Source organism: Canis lupus, chromosome 25 (genome assembly GCF_003254725.2).
Source record: "Canis lupus dingo isolate Sandy chromosome 25, ASM325472v2, whole genome shotgun sequence".
Taxonomy (NCBI): Eukaryota; Metazoa; Chordata; class Mammalia; order Carnivora; family Canidae; genus Canis; species Canis lupus.
The window spans coordinates 42,407,202-42,426,246 of record NC_064267.1 but is presented as its reverse complement, the minus strand read 5'-3'; the positions used below and the strand labels follow the sequence as shown (position 1 = coordinate 42,426,246).

The window sequence follows — 19,045 nt, the reverse complement described above, 5'->3', positions numbered from 1 at the left end:
TGGCTCAGTCAGTTAAGCATCCAACTTTGGCTCAGGTCATGATCTCAAGGTCCTGGGATCGAACCCACATTTGGCTCCCTATGCAGCAGGGGATCTGCTTCTCCCTCTGCCTCTGCTTCTGCCCCCATTCCCCGCTGTGCATGCCCTCTCTCTCTCCCTCAAATAAATAAATAAAGTCTTCAGGAAAAAGAAGATCTCGGATTAGCTGGTGCTGATACCAGATGAACACAAGCAAACTGGTGAGTCTAGCCACTTCTATTGATTTGTCCATGTGTATGACGAAAAGTACAATACCGCAGAGAAGATACTAACTCAGCCTTCATGTTTGCAGCTAAATCTTTAATTTGACAAGCTACTGTATCATTAGAAAGTGGCACTGCTGTGATTCCTTTTGCTGACTCTCCATCCAGCAGGCATTCAGCAGCGTCAGCTGTACGGGTGCCTGTGCCTGTCTCCAGGCAGTTCAGTGCAGTCACTTCCCTGCGTGGTACTTCAATGGCTTTTGCGTTTCTTGTTTGAAAGGCTGTAATGATCAATTTTTGGCTTTTAATGAACTCATCACATCTACATTTAAAATATTCACTTCCCTTTTCTTGAAACTCTGCATTATTATTCTCAAAATGGTGCCACAACTTTAAGAGGCACCAAAAAGGTAGAATTTTAACATCATAAAGCCAAGGAAAAGATAAATCTTAAGAAATAGTTTGTTTCATATTTATACTTTTTTTTAAAGTAGATTTCAGTTTCCTCTTTTTCAGCATCTTTAGGCTTAGATGGTGCAGCTGTGGGCTAGGAAAACAAGCTTCCTAATCTCTTTTTTTTTAAAAGCAAATGATCCATCCTTGAATATAATAAAAAATAAGTAAATTTTTAAGTTTTAGAATAAAATGCTATTAACTTCTAAAATCATGAGTTTTATATAAAGTTTAAAACCTATAAATTGGGCAGCCCGGGTGGCTCAATGGTTTAGCACCACCTTCCGCCCAGGGCTTAATCCTGGAGACCTGGAATCGAGTCTCACGTCGGTCTCCCTATATGGAGCCTGCTTCTCCCTCTGCCTGTGTCTCTGTCTCTCTCTGTGTGTCTCTCATGAATAAATAATAAATAAAATCATAAAATCATAAATAATAAATAAATAAATTCTATAAACTATTTGGCAAATTATAATGTAAAATAAGCCAAAAGGTATAGTAACTATTGCTGTGTTTCCACACAGGAAGACTTCAGGATATCAAAATGATTTATTCCATGATAATGAAATTACATACATTCAGCAAGTATAACAAAGATAGCTGGCAAGAGCACAGTAGAAGTTCTGAGAATGAACTGAAGCAGTCTCTGAAAAACAAACATATTTATACCCAAGCCTACTACCAAAGAACATTCTAGAAAACACAAAAATAGACAAGCATACATTCCACTAGCCATCGGATCACTAGCACCATGACAGGTTATATAGCCTCTGAAACATTCTACTCTTCACTTGTGAAAGAACGAGGGCAGGGATGCCTGGGTGGCTCAGTGGGTTAAGTGTCTGCCTTCAGCTCAGGTCATGGTCCCAGGGTCCTGGGATGGAGCCCCAGGTCGAGCTTCCTGCTCAGAAGGGAGTGTGCGTCTCCCTCTGCTCATTCCCCCTCCCCCCCCCCACTCATGAGCGTTCTCTCTCTCTCGCTCTCTCAAATAAAAGAGGAAGAAAGCAGCGTGTTTACGGAGTATGAACTTGCTGCTGGGTAGAGCTGTGTTGTGTTTACTCGAGCATCCCCAGTGCTGAGTCCAGGGCTTGGTGCCGAGTAACTAATAAATAAACAGAGTTTGGAAATGTGTTAACCAGGAGAACACAGGGTAACAGCTGAAGGAGTCTCTTCAGAAGACTGCCGAGGGAGACAGGAAGACCAGAGGACAGAGTGGGAGCACTTGGGGGTGGTAGTAAATGAAGAGTTAAAGAAGTTTGGTGGCTGCCAAGGAGAGAAACAGGATGGTACAAAGAAGGACAGTAGAAGTGAAGCTTCTTTCAAGGAGAGATGGATACATGGAAGAAAAGGGATGGGGCTCTGTGAGGAGAGTCTGAAGGTGAAGGAAAACATGGAGATGGGACAGACCATGGTCCCTGCCAATGGGAAGGAGTGAGCACTGGAAATAAGGTATCATCCGCCTCTGAAGGTAGAAAGAAGAGAAGGCAGGGCCAGAACAGGGACATTTAAAGCTGGAGAGAAGGGCGCCATGGGTGGCTCAGTGGGTTAAGTGTCTGCCTTTGGCTCAGGTCATGATCCCAGGGTCCTGGGAACGAGCTGAACATCGAGCTCCCCTGCTCAGTGGGGAGCCTGCTTCTCCCTCTCCCTCTGCTGCTCCCCTCCACCTGTGCTTTCTCTTTCTCTCTGTGTGTCAAATAAATAAAATATTTTTTAAAAAATTAGGAGACAAAAGATGCTGGAAAGTTTACACTGATAACTTCTGCAAAGTGGGAGGCAAAGTCTGAAGAGCCACTGTGAAGAGTCCAGGAAATAGATGAGACAAGAAATGGGCTGTGAAAGCAGTGGCAGGAAGCCAGAGGGGGCCTGGCCAGATTCTATAGTGCACCAAGGCGGAGCATCCTAGCATGTTCTCCAGCGATGCTCTGCAGTCTGCAGCAGGGAAGAAGCTGTCTGCCAGTCCAGCAGACACCGAAGGCAAAAGAAGAAGAGCTGTCAGGTGTCATTAAAGGTGTCACTGCTCACAGAGTCCAGAGAGGGCAGGTGACCTCATAACAGCCAGGCCTGTAAGAGTGAAGGGCTACTGGATGAAGAGGAAGAGATGGGTCTGAGCAGGCCCAGGTTAGAGCAGAGAGCAGAATCACAAATGCTTGGAACAAGTGGCTCCTCAAAGGGGAGCCTGGCCTCACCCCAGAAATCCCAGATGTGAAGGCTACAGAATTGCCGGCCTTGTTGGCCGTGTTGCAGTGTGGCTTACATGGACTGGAGGTCTCCAAAGTCAAAATGTCCACAAACATGGAAATGAGGAGAGAATGCTGATGCTGAATTAGGAAGGCTGGGGAGCAGCAGCATTTGTCACCCAGGAAAGGAGAACCGAGTCATGCAGAGGGAAGAGATCACCAGAGCATTTTAAGAGCATTAAAAGTGCCACAGATGAACTGTATGGACCTCCAACAATGACAAGCAGGGAACGTTGGCACTGGGGAGCCCCTTCCACTGTCAGGTGAAATAGTAAAAGGTAAGAGTCTTTAGGAGGGACTGGTTCCCAAGTGGGCAAAGTGGCAGGAAGGAGAGGGGACTGAGTCTGAATGTCCCAGTGAGCCATATCCCTTGAATATAATAATAAAAAAAATCCCTTACTTAGTTTTCTTGAAGAGTGTGTGAAGGCTTTGAAAAAGAATCAACTCCTTTGTTTAAATGAACTCAAGATGCTTGTTGATAGAAAAAATGGGCAATAATTTAATTCATCAAGAACACAGATGGAAAAATCCTCAACAAAATACTGTCGAACCAAATCCAACAATACATTAAAAAAAATCACTCACCATGATCAAGTGGGATTTATTTATGCTCAGGATGCAAGAACGGTCCAACATTCACAAATAAGTCAGTGTGATACATCACATCAACAAGAGAAAGGATAAAAAACATTATTTCAATAGATGCAAAAAAAAAAGCACTTGACAAAATACAACATCCATTCATGATAAAAACCCTCAACAAAGTAGTTGTAAAGGGAATATACTTCAACAAAATAAAGGCCCTATATGAAAAAGTCACAGCCAACATCATCCTCAATGAGGAGAAACTGAGAGCTTTTCTCCTAAGGTTGGGAACAAGACAAGGATGTTCACTCTCAACACTTGTATTCAACATAGTACTGGAAGTCCTAGTCACAGCAATCAGACAACAAAAAGAAATAAACGGCATCCCAACTGGTAGGGAAGAAGTAAAACTTTCACTATTTGCAAATGACATGATACTGTATATGGAAAACCCTAATACTCCACCAAAAAGTACTAAACCTAATAAATGAGTTAAGTAGAGTTGCAGGATACAAAAATCAATGTACAGAAATTTATTGCATTTCTATACACTAATAATGAAGCAGCAGAAGGAGAAATTAAGGAAATAGTCCTGTTTGTAATTGCACCAAAAATAATAAAATACCTAGGAATAAACTCACGAAATAAGTGAAAGACCTGTACTCTGAAAATTATAAAATGCTGGCGAAAGAAACTGAAAATGACACAAACAAATAGAAAGACATTCCACGTTCACGCATTGGAAGAACAAGTATTGTTAAAATGTCTATACTATGCAAAGCAATCTACAGATTTAATGCAATCCTTATCAAAATACCAACAACATTTTTCCACAGAACTAGAACAGATAATCCTAAAATCTGTATGGAACCACAAAAGATCCCCAAATAGCCAAAGCAATCTTGAAAAAGAAAAACAAAACTAGAGGTATTACAATTGCAGACTTCAAGTTATATGACAAAGCTGTAGTAATCAAAACAGTATGATACTGCCACAAAAATAGACACACAAATCAAGAGAATAGAATAAAAAGCCCAGAAATAAACCCACAATTATATGGTCAATTAATCTTTGACAAAAGAGGCAAGAATATGTAATGGAAAAAGCTAGTCTTCTTAACAAAAGGTGTTGGGAAAATTGGACAGCTACGTGCAAAAGAATGAACCTGGACCACTTTCCTACACCACACACAAACATAAACTCAAAATGGATTAAAGACCTAAATGTGAGACTTGAAACCATAAAAATCCTGGAAGAAAGCACAGGCAGCAATTTCTTGGACATCAGATGTAGCAACATTTTTCTAGATACGCCCTCTGAGGCAAGGGAAATAAAAGCAAAAATAAACTATTGGGATTACGTTAAAATAAAAAGCTTCTGCCCAGCAAAGGAAACAACCATCAAAACTAAACAACAACCTATTGAATGGGAGAGATATTTGCCAATGATGTATCCAATAAAAGGTTAGTATTCAAAATATATAAAGCACTTACACAACTCAGCACCCCCAAAAAACCAAATACTCCAATGAGAAAATGAGCAGAAGACATTTCTCCAAACAAGGCATCCAGATGGCGAACAGACGCATGAAAAGATGCTCAACATCACTCATCCCCAGGGAAATGCAAACCAAAACCACAATGAGGTATCACCTGACATCTGTCAGAATGGCTAAAATCAAAAACACAAGAAACAACAAGTGTTGGCCAGGATGTGGAGAGAAAGGAGCCCCGGTGCATTGTCGGTGGGAATGAAACTGGTGCAGCTACAGTGGAAAACATTGTGGAGGTTCCTCAAGAATTTAAAAATAGGACTACTCTATGAGCCAGTAATCACCCTACTGGGTATTACAAAAACACTAATTTGAAGGGATACATGCACCTCACGTTTATTGCAGCATTAGTTACAAAAGCCAGATTACGGGAGCAGTCCAAGTGTCCATCAACAAATGAACAGATAAAGAAGATGTGGTGTATATGCAGTGGAATATTATTCAGCCGTAAGAAAGAATGAAATCTTGCCATTTGCAACAACATGGATGGAGGTAGCGTGTATAATGCCGAGCGAAAATGAGCCATCAGAGAGAGACAAATATCATATGATTTCACTCATATGTGGAATTTAAGAAACAAAGATGCAAACAAAGAAGCAAAAAGAGAGACAAACCAAGAAAGAGACTCTTAACTATGGAGAACAATCGGATGGTTACCAGAGGGGAAGTGGGTGGGGGCATGGGGGAGATGGGCGAAGAGGGTTAAGAAGACACTGATCATGATAAGCACCAAGTAATGGATAGAATTGTTGAATCACTATCCTGTACACCTGAAACTAATACAACACTATGTTAACTACACTGGAATTAAAATTTTAAAAAGAAAAAAGAAATAATTTAGTTCATCAAGACTTGGAATATTCTCTGGACAACTAAATTAGAATGGTCTCTTATCTTGTGCTCAGGGCCTAATAATTTCAAATGACCTTGGGCAAATCCTATCACCTTTTCAAATTCCATTGGTCAAATGTGGTCTCGGCTCTGAAAGGAGAAGTGATGTGTAGCATTTGTGGTTAAGAACAAAGACTTTGATGCAAAGAAAAAAAAAAAAGAACAAAGAACAAAGACTTTGGGGAAGCAAGCGGTGGGGGGATGGGGTAACTGGGTGACGGGCACTGAGGAGGGCACTTGATGGGATGAGGACTGGGTATTATACTATATGTTGGCAAATCGAACTTCAATTAAAAAAATCAAAGAAATTAATTAATTAAAAAAAGAATAAAGATTTTAGGTATAGATCTAAGTCTCAACTTTATACCACTTATTAGTCATAAAACCTTGGGGAAAATGTCCTCTTTGAGAATAACTTCAGCTTTGCAGCCCATACATCCATGTTGTGACTACTTAATACTGCCACTGTCAAGTGAAAATGGCCATAGGTAATACAAAAAATGTGCTCCGATAAAATTTTAATCTTCGGAAACTGGGCTGGTCAAATTAGGCCTATGTCATAGCTTACAGATCTCTGATCTATGAGACAGAAATAATAAATAGTCACTTACCTTCCGGGGTTGCTATAAGAATTAAGTTCGTTACTACCTGTTTCCTGGCACCCGGTACACACTCAATGAATGGAAGCTGCTATTATTATAATTTCTAAGTTTATTCCAACTCAATCTGTGACCATGGACCTATGGCTGGTCTTTCCAGACTTTCCGGATGTGCAGAACAAGTTCACAATTGAAAATTACTTTTCTGGAGATCTACATGGAAGGAACACAGATCTGGGAGGGAAACACGGAGTTCTCTGTGCTCCCGGCCCTGACTGTTTGTTCTATGCTCTGAGGACAAAACACTGCTACCCCGGTGTGTGAGTAACCTCATTTCAAAACAATAAATAAAGGGGCACCTGGGTGGCTCAGCAGTTGAGCATCTGCCTTTGGCTAAGGTCATGATCCCAGGGTCCTGGGATCGAGTCCCGCATCAGGCTTCCCACGGGGAGCCTGCCTCTCCCTCTGCTGGTGTCTCTGCCTCTCTGTGTGTATCTCTCATGAAAAAGTAAATAAAATCTTTTAAAAAAACAAAAACAGTAAATCTGTAAAGCTAAGATAGCAATTCTTCCTTGTAAAATGACCAGATACATAGCATTATGCTTTTAACCACCAGGACACGTTTTTCTTTAATGTGATGTCTACTTAGGGTTTTTAAAATCCAATTGAAGACATTCATTGTAACTTGAAACCAACTGTTCAGAGTTGAAAAGCCTGGATATTATCCCACAGTGTATTATCTTAACACAAACTGAAGATAAATGTCATCCCACTAAGGCTCAGAGCAAAAAACTACGCTGTGCAAATGTCTTATGTTTTTAGTAAGGTTGTTCTATATTAATCTTTGGCATCTTGGGAGTCAGTTTGGGGTAATGAATGAGGGCTGGTGACCATGTTGGACAGAAGCATCTGGGAAAATAATGATAAGTGGCGGCTAGTGAGTTGTCCATAACCTCCGCTTCCCATTCTTCACTCCAGTCATGATCTCGATCTGGGATGCCTGGGTGGCTCAGTCGGTTTGGCGTCCGACTCTTGATTTTTGACTCCAGTCGTGTGATCACGGGGTCATAGGATCAACTTGTCACCCTCCCTTCTCCCCTCCCCCTGCTCTGTGTCTCAAACAAATAAACAAAACCTTAAAAAAAAAATAATCCTAATATCAATCCTAAATTCTCGAGTCTACTCAGTGCACCACATTTTGGATTCTGTATAACTGGGATTGAATGCACGTACTACACTAACTTGTTCAGGGAAAAAAAAAAAAAGCAATAACAGAACTTGATATTAAGTAAAATGTATTTATTTTTTTAGTTTATGAATTTTCACATCTGCTGTTAAGGAGTTGTTCTTACAACCCTACACATATAAATCATCAGAAAATATCAGCATTTTACTATTACAATGGTAAGTGAGAACAAGTAGAAACACTTTTAAGAGACAAGAGAGGCAAGATTATAAAGTGCTGTGGCATTTCACTCTGAAATGGTACGTCATACGCGGAGCGGAGTAATTCATCCACATGAGAGCTATCTGTAGAGGCAGGGAGGATCACCATAGCTATCCGTTCCCATCCGACGGGATCTAAGATGAAAAATTCCGCCAGAGAAGGAGGAGCAAAATGTTTCAACAGCTGAAGATAGGAGTCCCCTGCAGGATTTTAGGTTGGTGATATTGTTGTGGATTTTTTACACCCCCCCAAAAAAATTATAATAAGGCACCCAAATTATTTGTGCTCATAATCACTGGAATAATCTAATAATGTGTTATTTTAACTATTATCAGCAATAGTCAATGTATCGATGACTCATTTTTCATGGTTATCTACTGCTAGCATCTATTTTTATGTTATAATATTTTCTGTAGATAACAAGAGTCTTCAAATGGCCACATTTGTGTTTACTAAGTTATGTTGAATCTAGAGAGCCGTGCCTGCCCATAAGCTTTCAGAGTCTCCGTTAGTTGATTAAACATAGGAAATGCTTAAGCTGTTGACATATTTGCATCGATGTCACGAAGGAGTTGTAACTTTATATTTATGTCATTACCTTGCGTAACAAAATGTGCCTACACACAGTGGTTGCCCACCCATGGTATTAATCAGAAGTCGCTGAAGGGTGAAGTCCCAGGACTTTGGGGAGACACGAAGGTGCAGAAACTGTGCAGAAGTGCATGCCTCCCCCCCAGCTGGCCGGTCACCCCATCACCCTGGGTGGGGAATGCAGCCTGGCTCTCTCACCAATTAAACCTTTGCTCTTTGCTTGGACTACATCCAGACACGACTTTGACAGGTTCCTTGTCTGCCAGGAAGCAGACTGAGCTCGATTTCACAGATGTCGCTGGAAATCTATGACTGAGTTTTAAGGGTGTGAATGTGAAGGGGTGGGGGTTAAAAATCTGGTTTGATATTAACACAGATTTAGTAAAAGAAAAAGGAAAGAAAGAAAGAAAAAGAAAGAGAAAGAAAGAAGAAAGAAAGAAAGAAAGAAGAAAGAAAGAAAGAAAGAAAGAAAAAAAGAAAGAAAGAAAAAAAGAAAGAAAAAGAACCTGCCACTTAAGCCGTGGCTAGAGCCCTTCAGAAGGATTTCAGTGGAGGGAACAGACCATGCAGGAGGCCTCGAGGCATCACAGGAAATTCCTCTGCCCTAGCAGGTGGGGCATCTATTATTTCTTCCAGGCACTAAAGTGCAGGTGGCGGGAGGGAAAAAGAAATGGTAACAGTTAATAAGGGGATGGGCGGCTGACAGCTACCTTTTTCTGTAGCCTAAAAGGAGTCATCAGATTATTTGCTGCCTTGAGTGTCATTGTCTGGGGTCCTTCATCCTCGGGAGAGCACAGTAAGAAAACAATTTATAAATCACCCATCTCAGGGAAGTAGAGCTTCCTCCCCCTAAAACTGTACTGTTTTTAACCCCTTTTCCAAGTTAACAGACTACAAATTGTACTTAGGTTTTTCACTCGGTCACCCACAGCTTGTGATCTTAAAATCCCTGGTTAAACCTTAAAAATCCCTGGTAGCTGGGGACCCCTGGGTGGCTCAGAGGTTGAGTGTCTGCCTTTGGCCCAGGGCCTGATCCCAGATTCCCGGGACCGAGTCCCACTTCGGGGTCCCTACATGGGGCCTGCTTCTCCCTCTGCCTGTGTCTCTGCCTCTCTCTGTGTGTCTCTCATGGATAAATACACAAAATCTTTTAAAAAAATAAGAAAATAAAAGTGGTAGCTGTCCCTAGTCCTTGGGGTGGGGAGGGGTGGGCAGCGTCCCTATAAGGAGAGTTGATAGATTTATCCGACAAGGCGGGGCCCTGGGAGAGAGGCTGTGCGAGCAGGAGGTGGACTTCGCTCCAGTCTCGCCGCGTGGCCGGATCAGAGGTTGTCCACAGGGATGGCAGCTGGCACCGGAGCCCACGGGACAGGGATGCAGGGAAGAGAGCTGGGAAGGCGGCTGGGCCCACCCGACTGGCTCACCGCTTCCTGGGGTGGGGGGTGGGAAGGGGCGGCGGGGGGGGGTGCACTTCAGAGATCCTTTCCAGTGCCTCGAGAAAACCAGGTAGTGAAAAGCTGCTAATGATCATTTATTGTCGCCCTCTGTCCAGCAGAAGCCCCTTTCCGCAGGCGGGTGGGTGTCCCAGGCTTCCTGCCGCCCAGCCCTCTGCTGGGGCCAGGGATCTGACCCCCACTCCGGGGGTGGGATGGGATGGGGGGGCCGGGGTTCAGGCAAGGCCCAGTGGGGTTTTGCTGCACCTGTGTGCAAACCCTGTAGGCTTTTCCGATGGGGGGAGGAGAGTTGGACACAGAAGAAAAAACACAGCCTGGCGCCAAGCCCCCTGCGGGCAGGAACACGCGTCCCTACAGCTGGCTGTTCCTGTGGCTTCCTTGGCCCTGCCTCCTCTTGCGGAGCCGCCGCTGCAGCTGCAGCTTGTTGGTGAAGAACATCTGCCTCCAGCCCATGTCCTCGGCCAGGGCCCTCATGTCCGGGGTGACGGTGTCGCAGGCCGACAGCACGATCTTCTCCCACAGTTTGTCACACGTGCACAGCTGCGGGGGGACCGTGAGACGCGGGTGAGGGCAAGGCCATCTACCCCCGAGCCCCTACCAGTCCCTGCTGCCCCGGAGAAACCAGGTGCGTCCTGCCCCCTCCCCTGCCTCGTGGGGGAAAGGCAGGTGCCCCGGGCCTGAGGGACCCGCAGGACGTCATTCATGCATTAAACCAAGTCCCCAACTGGTTTAAGATGAAAAATGCAAGACAGCTCTACATGGTACATACGCAACACGCGGCTGCTGATTTACATACACGACATCATACTATCCATTTCCAATTAACCACGGAACAGAGGCTATCACGGTGTGTCCATGGGCCTTCCACCCAGTGCGGCAGTCGCTGACACCTGCTAAGCTGGCCTCCCATTTTATTTTATTATTATTATTTTTTTTTTAGATTGTATGTATCTATTGGAGAGAGAGGAAATAGAATACGAGCAGGGGGAGAGGCAGAGGGAGAAGCAGGCTCCCCTGTTCCATGCAGGGAGCCTGATGTGAGGCTCGATTGCAGGACCCCAAGATCATGACCTAAGCTGAAGGCAGGTGCTTAACCCACTGAGCCACCCAGGTGCCCCTATTATTATTTTTTTTTTTTTAAGGAGGCTCCACGCAGGTCTTGAACTCAAAACCCAGAGATCAAGACCTGGGCTGAGAGCAGCCCAGGTGGCTCAGCGGTTTAGCGCCACCTTCAGCCCAGGGCCTGATCTTGGAGACCCAGGATCCAGTCCCACATCGGGCACCCTGCATGGAGCCTGCTTCTCCCTCTGCCTGTGTCTCTGCCTCTCTCTGTGTGTCTCTCATGAATAAATGAAATATTAAAAAAAAAAAAAAAAGACCTGGACTGAGAGCAAGTGACTTAACCCACTGTGCCACCCAGGGGCCTCTTGTCTCCGCTGTTAGCCCTCCCTGAAGCCATTTCTCCGTGGGCTGGTCCAGCTGACAGCTTAGTTCACTGCAGGCTGCTTAGTGGCAAGCGGCATCAAAAGGCACAAGTGGCCCTCAAACAAGCAACCAGCACATCTGACCTGCACCCATTCCTGCTGCCAGGGCCCCGTCCGCAGGTTTTGCTCCGAGCCCTATGCACAGGTGATGTCACCATGCACCAGAGTGGCCTCCACGATTCTGTGTATGCGATGGGCCCATCCGGCACATGGCAACGTGGGCCGTGCTCTGGGGGTAAAGTTCTCTGAGATGTTCCTCTGCGGTCTGGGGCTTTAACTGGAGGCCATGAAGTTAAGGACTGATAAGAGCCCTCTGACCCCAGGTCTGCACCAGGCCTGTTTGCCCTCCCTCCCAGTTCAAAGTTGCCACAGGTCGGCTTCCATTTACTCAGGGCTTTCTGGTAGGACATTTCCAGTTGGCACCATTATTTATAGCACCTACCCTCATCTACTGAACCCTTTCAGGGTGCAGATTTCCTGACCCCTTACACAACATGTCCCCAAATCCTTCCTGAAGGTAAATCTTCCGTTGTATTTATTTAGTATCACTAACCTCGGCATTCACCATGGCTTTTTGGCATATGCAATGGGAGCATTTAAAGGTGCTTGGGAAAAAAAATGAAAATAAATTTAAAAATAAAGTAAATAAATAAATAAAGGTGCTTGGAGGGGCGTCTGGGTGGCTCTGCTTCTCTCTCTCCCTCTGCTGCTCCTCCTGCTTGTGCTCTCTCAGTCTCTCTCCTGCTCTCTCTCTCAAATAAATAAGTAAATAAATAAAATCTTTAAAAACAAAGAAGAGGGTGCTTGAATATTTGGGGCTCCTGGGTAGCTGAGTCGGTCAGGCACCTGACTCTTGATTTCAGATCAGGTCATGATCTCAGGGTCCTGGGATCGAGCCCCATGATGGGCTCTGTGCTCAGTAGGGAGCCTGCTGGAGATTTTCTCTCTCTCTCACCCTCTGCCCCTCCCCCCACCCACTTGTGCTTATTCTCTCTAAAATAAATAAATAAATCTTTAAAAAAAAAAAAGTGGCATGGATATTTGGTGTTACACAGAAGTGAGTCCAGGATATAAAATGTGCTCTATAAAGGGTTCCCCGTGGGCCTCGGTGACACACACTCCCTGGTTCCATCCTTCCTGTGCCAGTTGTGTGCTCTGGGAAGCTAATCACCAACTCGATTTCTTTCTTTCTTCTTTCTTTCTTTCTTTCTTTCTTTCTTTCTTTCTTTCTTTCTTTCTTTCTTTCTGATTTATTTATTTGAGAGAGAGAGAGCATGAGCAGGAGGGCAGAGGGAAAGGGAGAGAGAGAGCCTCAAGCAGACTCCCTGCTGAGCAGAGAGCCCCACTCAAGGCTCAATCTCATGACCCTGAGATCAGGACCTGAGCGAAACCAAGAGTCGGTCCACTTAACTGACTGTGCCACGCAGACGCCCCCTATTTCCCTTTTCATCAGTTTCATTCAGCGGTCATTATTCATGAAAATCCGGAAGTGGAAAGACCTAGGCGTGGTGGGCAAGCCATAAGGAGCTCAGAGTTCCTATAAAGCAGTAGTGCAGGCTACACTGGCCTGCTCGTCCCTTCTGCTCAAGCCCCTCCCAGACATGCCCCTGCTGAAAGAACCCCCACAGGGACTTCTCATAAAGAGGCAAAGAGAGATGGCTGGGTGGTTCAGCGGTTGAGCATCTGCCCTTGGCTCGGGTCATGATCCCAGGATCCTGGGATCAAGTCTCACATCGGGCTCCCTGTATGGAGCCTGCTTCTCCCTCTGCCTAGGTTACTGACTCTCTCTGTGGGTCTCTCATGAATAAATAAATAAAATCTTTAAAAATCTTAAAAAAAAAAAAAAAGGAGGCTAAGAAAAGCAAGAAGCCTGTGGACCCCTCAAAGATCAATAACTTATGGAGCATATGTTAAGGGCAAGAAATTTTGTGTTCATTGCCTTATTTATTTATGTCTATTTATTTCATGAATTATTTACTGCCGTAAAATAATCTGAAGCAATCTCCTATGGGATACAATGATGGCAAGTAGGGCACTCAGTCTGTTTACACACAATGTTGCTGAAGAACTCTGGATGCAAGGAAGGCAGATCCTGTCTAGAATAGGCCACGATCCAGGGAGGACAAATCTCTGCTTCCTCCATCACTGAAGGGTCCAGTATTACTTAATCACCTACATCAAGTCAGTGACTGGACCCCCCTCCCGCAGTACAGCCCTTTATTGGGGGGCTCAGTATCAGTCTCTCCTTTACTCCTCTAAATCAGAGGCCAGATTTATCTTGATAGGAGGAGGCTATTGTTGCGGCCACACACAGGCCCCATCCTTGCCACAGGGCATTTTGTTTATGAACCCAGCAAACAGTAGGGTGGCTGAGGAAATAGGCCCACTGACATCCACAGAGCAGAGCATCTTACCCATCTAGTTACTGACAACTTCCTCTGCATTAAGTGCCTTTTGATTAGGAACTTGGGTCACAAAGACCTCTATCCTTTGGCTTATTCCTAGAAGTCCATCCAAATACCTCTTCCCGGGACCCCTGGGTGGCTCAGTGGTTGAGCATCTGCCTTTGGCTCAGGGCGTGATCCTGGAGACCCGGGATCGAGTCCCCCAACGGGCTCCCCGCATGGGGCCTGCTTCTCCCTCTGCCTGTGTCTCTGCCTCTCTCTCTCTCTGTCTCTCATGAATAAATAAATAAAATCTTTAAAACAAACAAATACCTCTTCCCTAGGAATCATTGCTAATCTCCAAATCTGGTTCTTTTCAAGACTAACCATCCAGCCAAAACAGTAGCTTTTGTTCAGTAGAAATCCAAAGGCTGTTTTTCAAAAGCAAAACAGTTTTCTACAAACAAATTCTCGTCTTTACTCTAAAGCACTGGGGCACAAGCTATACCCTTCCCAGAAAGGCAGGCCACAGGTCCCAGCAAGGATCCAGACAGGCCTCAGCCCTGTAGGCTGTGGACACTTGGAGCATCACTGCATCTGCTGGATCATGAGAAGCCAGTGGCACAGCTGCTTACAGCACCATGCGGACCAGTAGCGGGGTCCCACTACCATTGGCAGCTTTAGGGCTACATGGAGAAGCAAACTCAAATTGTGTATGTACCTTGAAAACTAAAAAGGTCCACGAAGAGCTTGGATGCCTTCCTATCATAGGAATTAAATCTACAGCCCTGGATCTTAGGTGATTTGCTGAGAGGGCAGGCCTCTCAGTTTTTGAGCAGCTCATCTCCACCTCCTTGGCATACACATATCTTACACACCTTACATCTAAGGTGTCTGATACCTCTGATACCTCTTGCTCATCAGCATGATGTCATCAATACTGACCAGCATGTAGGAAGGTGACAGGATCAATAGCTCTGTGATGTGAGACCCCACAGCTAGAGAACTACCATAATCCTGATGCGAAATGAAGAAGGTACACTGTCATCCCCATCCGGGGAAAGCCAGTCTATTGTGGTGTTCTTATTGGCAAGTCTAGGAAGACATGAGGAGGCATGCGAGGGGATGGTGGCAAGGGAGAAGGTGAGAGCTGGCCAGACTGTAGATACATCTTGAAGGCGGAGCTCATAAGACTTGCTAATGAATTAGATGAGAAGTAAGAAGAAAGAGATGAACGATGGCCTTGTTGGCTTGAACAGCTGGGTGCATGGTGTTGCCAAGGGCCGAGAAAATAAGACTGGGGGAGAAGCAGAATTGGTAAACAGGTATGTGGTGGAGGGGAATATCAAGAGGCCTGGTTTTGACATGTTAAATCTGAGATGTCTATACTACATGTAGGTGGAAGCGTTGAGTGTGCAATTAGACTTAAAAGTAAGGAGTTCAAGGGGGGCAACCTGGACTGGAAACATATGTTTGAAAATTATCAGTGTGTAAATACTATTTAAAGCCCTGGGATTAGATGCTGTCGTGGAGGTGTGACTGTGGAGAGAGAATGCCCAGGGAGGAGCTCTAGGACATTTTAAGATTAAAGGAGCCAGAAAATAGAAAAGTTTTCATCAAGGGAGACTGAGAATAAGGAAGAAAATCTGGACGGCCATCCAATGTCTCAATGCTGCTGAAAAGAGAGGAATTTAAAACTGGTGGTAGGGTGCCGGGTGGCTCAGTCGGTCGAGTGTCTGCCTTTGGCTCAGGTCATGATCCCAGGCTAACACACACACACACTCTCTCTCTCTCTCTCTCTCACTTCCCTCTCTCTCTCAAATAAATAAATAAAATCTTTTTTAAAAAGCATCCAGTCTTTTAGTATTAAATGTGTTTAAAAGAAAATATTAAAAAAACAGCAAACTGGTGTTTTTTCAAGATTGTGTACAATGGCGACCTTGACAAGAGCCGTTTCAACGGCACAGTGGGGATGAATGCCTGGCTAGAGTGAGTCCAAGAAAGAATAGGAGAAGAGGAAGTGGGTATAGCAAGTAGAGACACTCTTTGGAGGGAATTCTGCTTGACGAGCAGAATGGGTCAAGGCTGATTTTTTAATTTATGTGCCAACGGAAATGATCCAGTAGAGGAGGTAAAAGTAGCGAAAGGGGGAGCTGTGTAAGCAAAGTGGGTGAACAGAGGGGCTGAAATGCACAGGTGGATGTGTGACCACAGGTAATAACAAGGAGAATTCTTACCTGTACCAGGAAGTTCACAGAGTTGATGGGTAGAGGGATGAGGCATGTAGACCAGGAGAAGGGACAATGGGGCCGTTCTCTGGTCACTGCTGCTACTTCCTCAGTGAAATGAGGAGACACAGTATCAGCTAAGACTGAGGAAGGAGGAGACTTCAGGAGAGAGAAGAGAGTCTAAAATAGACCTCTTGGAGGATAAAGGAGAATAAGAAACTCAGTTTCTTAGACAAAAGGTATTTTATGAGTAGGATGTAGTCATCGGTTCTGAGTCGGTTCTTAATGCCAGACACCTGCTCACAAAATATGGTCCCAAGAAACACAGAGAAGAGGAGGAGCGAAAGGATGAAGGCCTCTTGTTTCTGGTATTGAAGATGTTAAAGCAAGGAATTGTGTTCAAGACAACACACTATTATGATCCTGCCTGTGAATATATGAATCTTGATGTGTGCACTGCTCTATTCTGGGCATCCAGTTTGTCCAGAGCTAGTGGTGCTAAGCAAACATTGCACCTGTTCTCTCATATTTCCCTGTCTCCTGTAGGTAGGTGGGGCTGTAAAATTAGTTCTGGTCAAAGGGCTAGGTGTAGAAGTGCTGTACCAAAACATAGTACGTGCACCTCTTCCCTGCCGCAGTGTCCGAGGAGACCGCACGTTCCAGATGGTGCAGTACAGGATGGTGGCATCTCTAAACCTGAGTCCCTGAGGGACTCCGTGGAGCAGAGCCCCCTACCAAACTGCAATGGGTAGGAACTGTAGATGAAAAAACAGCTATTATTGTGTTATTGTTAAGCCTCTGGGGCTTGGGAGCTGTGTGTGATCCCAGGTCATAGTCTAAACTTAGTCTCTACTGAGTTAGTGTGCAAAGCTTTTGAATTTTTCTAATACATATAATTGTAATATATATTAATAATTAAATATTAATTATATAATTATATAATATATAATATTGTTTAATATATAATATATAATATATTTAATATATAATTATATAATATATTAATATATTTAATATATGATATATAGTATATTTAATATATAATTAATATATAATTATAATATATTTATTTACATATAATTATTTATATATGATTATATAATATTTATATTATATATTATAATATAATATATAATATAATAATATATAATATATTATTAATTATATTAATAATTATATATTATATAATTATATACTTAGATATATAATTACATAATATTTATATATAATTATATAATATATTATATAATTATAATATAATGTATACATAATTATATATTATATATTAATATTAATAAGTAATATATATAAAATTGTAATTTAAGGGTGACTACAAGCTTTGAGTCCTTTAAAATATGGATAGGTTCCCCCTTTTTTTTTTGGATAGGTCCCCTTTTTAAAAAGATTTTCCTTATTTATTTGAGAGAGAGAGAGTGAGAGAAAGAAAGTATGAGCAGAGGGGAGGGGGGAGAAGGAGAGGGAGAAGCAGACTCCTCGATGAGCAGAGAGCCCCATGTGGGACTCGATCCCACGACCCTGAGATCATGGCCTGAGCTGAAGGCAGATGCTTAACCGACTGAATCACCCAGGTGCCCGGGGCCCCTTCTTACAGTGAAACTCACCCCAAATGGAGTCACTTCATGTAATCCTATCAGTTAAATGATAAACTGGTGTGGGCTTGAGCTCTCTTCTGACATTATCCCTTCTGTTAGTTTAAAATCCATGATTGCTCCTAACTCTGGAAAACGAACTAGGGGTGGTAGAAAGGGAGGTGGGCGGGTGGTGGGGGTGACTGGGTGGCAGGCACTGAGTGGGGCACTTGATGGGATGAGCACTGGGTGCTATTCTATATGTTGGCAAATTGAACACCAGTAAAAAATAAATTTATATTAAAAAATAAATAAATAATAAAAAAATAAAATCCATGATTGTGAACATGGTCATTGGGAATGAGGCACAGGCAAATATATAAAGGTACACGAAAAGAAGAGCTAAGCGATCACTATCCCTACAGATACCATGGCATCAAGGATAACAAACATTTTGAAATAGCCTAGACCAAAAAAATCTGACACGTATCTTGGGGGGGAGGAGGGCCCCACTGTCAGCCTTGCTGCTCATGGATGCTTCCATGTGGCCAGAGGCAGGGAACACTTTCAGTGCAACGGCCTGTCGTTGCGGCACCTGCCTGCTGTATTCCTGTCTTCTGAGGAGACAGGAAAAAAAGAAAAGAAAAGTGTTCCAGTACTTGCTTCCATTTTATAAAAGACCCATCTTTTTATGCTCTTCAGGTACCGAAGCACACAGGTGACCTAGCAAACACAGTTCACTTGAATCCTAGCCCTACTAGTCCTGGGCATGACGCTTAATTACTCTGAGCCTGTCTCCACGTTCAGCCTTGGGCTGGGTCATCGGAGGAGCAGAATGAAGTGATTTCAGCCCAGCAGCTATGCCGCAGAACCTCCCAGGCACAGTACTTGGCTCCAGTGCCCACCATCGGTGGACTTTATCTGAGCCTGTTTCCTTCTCCATAAAATCAGGACAGGATAGTCCCTACCCGTCCACTTCCCAGGGCTTGGGGATTACACTGAATCACATGCATTCGGTGCTTCGCACACAGTAGGCACTCAATAAATGGTCTGGTTATGATTATGTGGAAACGATACTAAGGTGTTAGTGCCGATCAAGAATGACATGGGTCAAGCATGTGGAATATATATAATGAACAACCCCAAAAGGGCAACAGAACCACTGGCTACCTCACCCATTTCTCAGAAAGAGGCCCCCTACGCAGTGAGCTGCCACTGGGCGGACGGTTCAGGGCCATGGTTGGGAGTCTGGGGAAAATTTTAAGAAGACCCATCCGTTCACAGAATGGGGAAATGGGAAGCCAAATACGAG

General features: G+C 44.0%; 1 protein-coding gene across 6 annotated transcripts in view; it reads right to left on the bottom strand.

Annotated features, from left to right (window-relative positions):
- Positions 1-19,045, bottom strand: part of FBXO36 (F-box protein 36) — a 106,700-nt gene continuing 87,655 nt past the window's right edge. For 4 of the 6 annotated variants that reach the window (XM_035717951.2, XM_035717953.2, XM_035717957.2 and 1 more), the window contains one exon: positions 7,835-10,588. In XM_035717951.2, coding sequence (XP_035573844.1) covers positions 10,400-10,588 — 189 coding nt within the window. In that variant the 3' untranslated portion in view covers positions 7,835-10,399. Of the gene's footprint in view, positions 524-7,834; positions 10,589-19,045 lie in introns of those variants that run through there. The other 2 variants (XR_004816664.2, XM_035717954.2) reach the window with 2 other exon arrangements.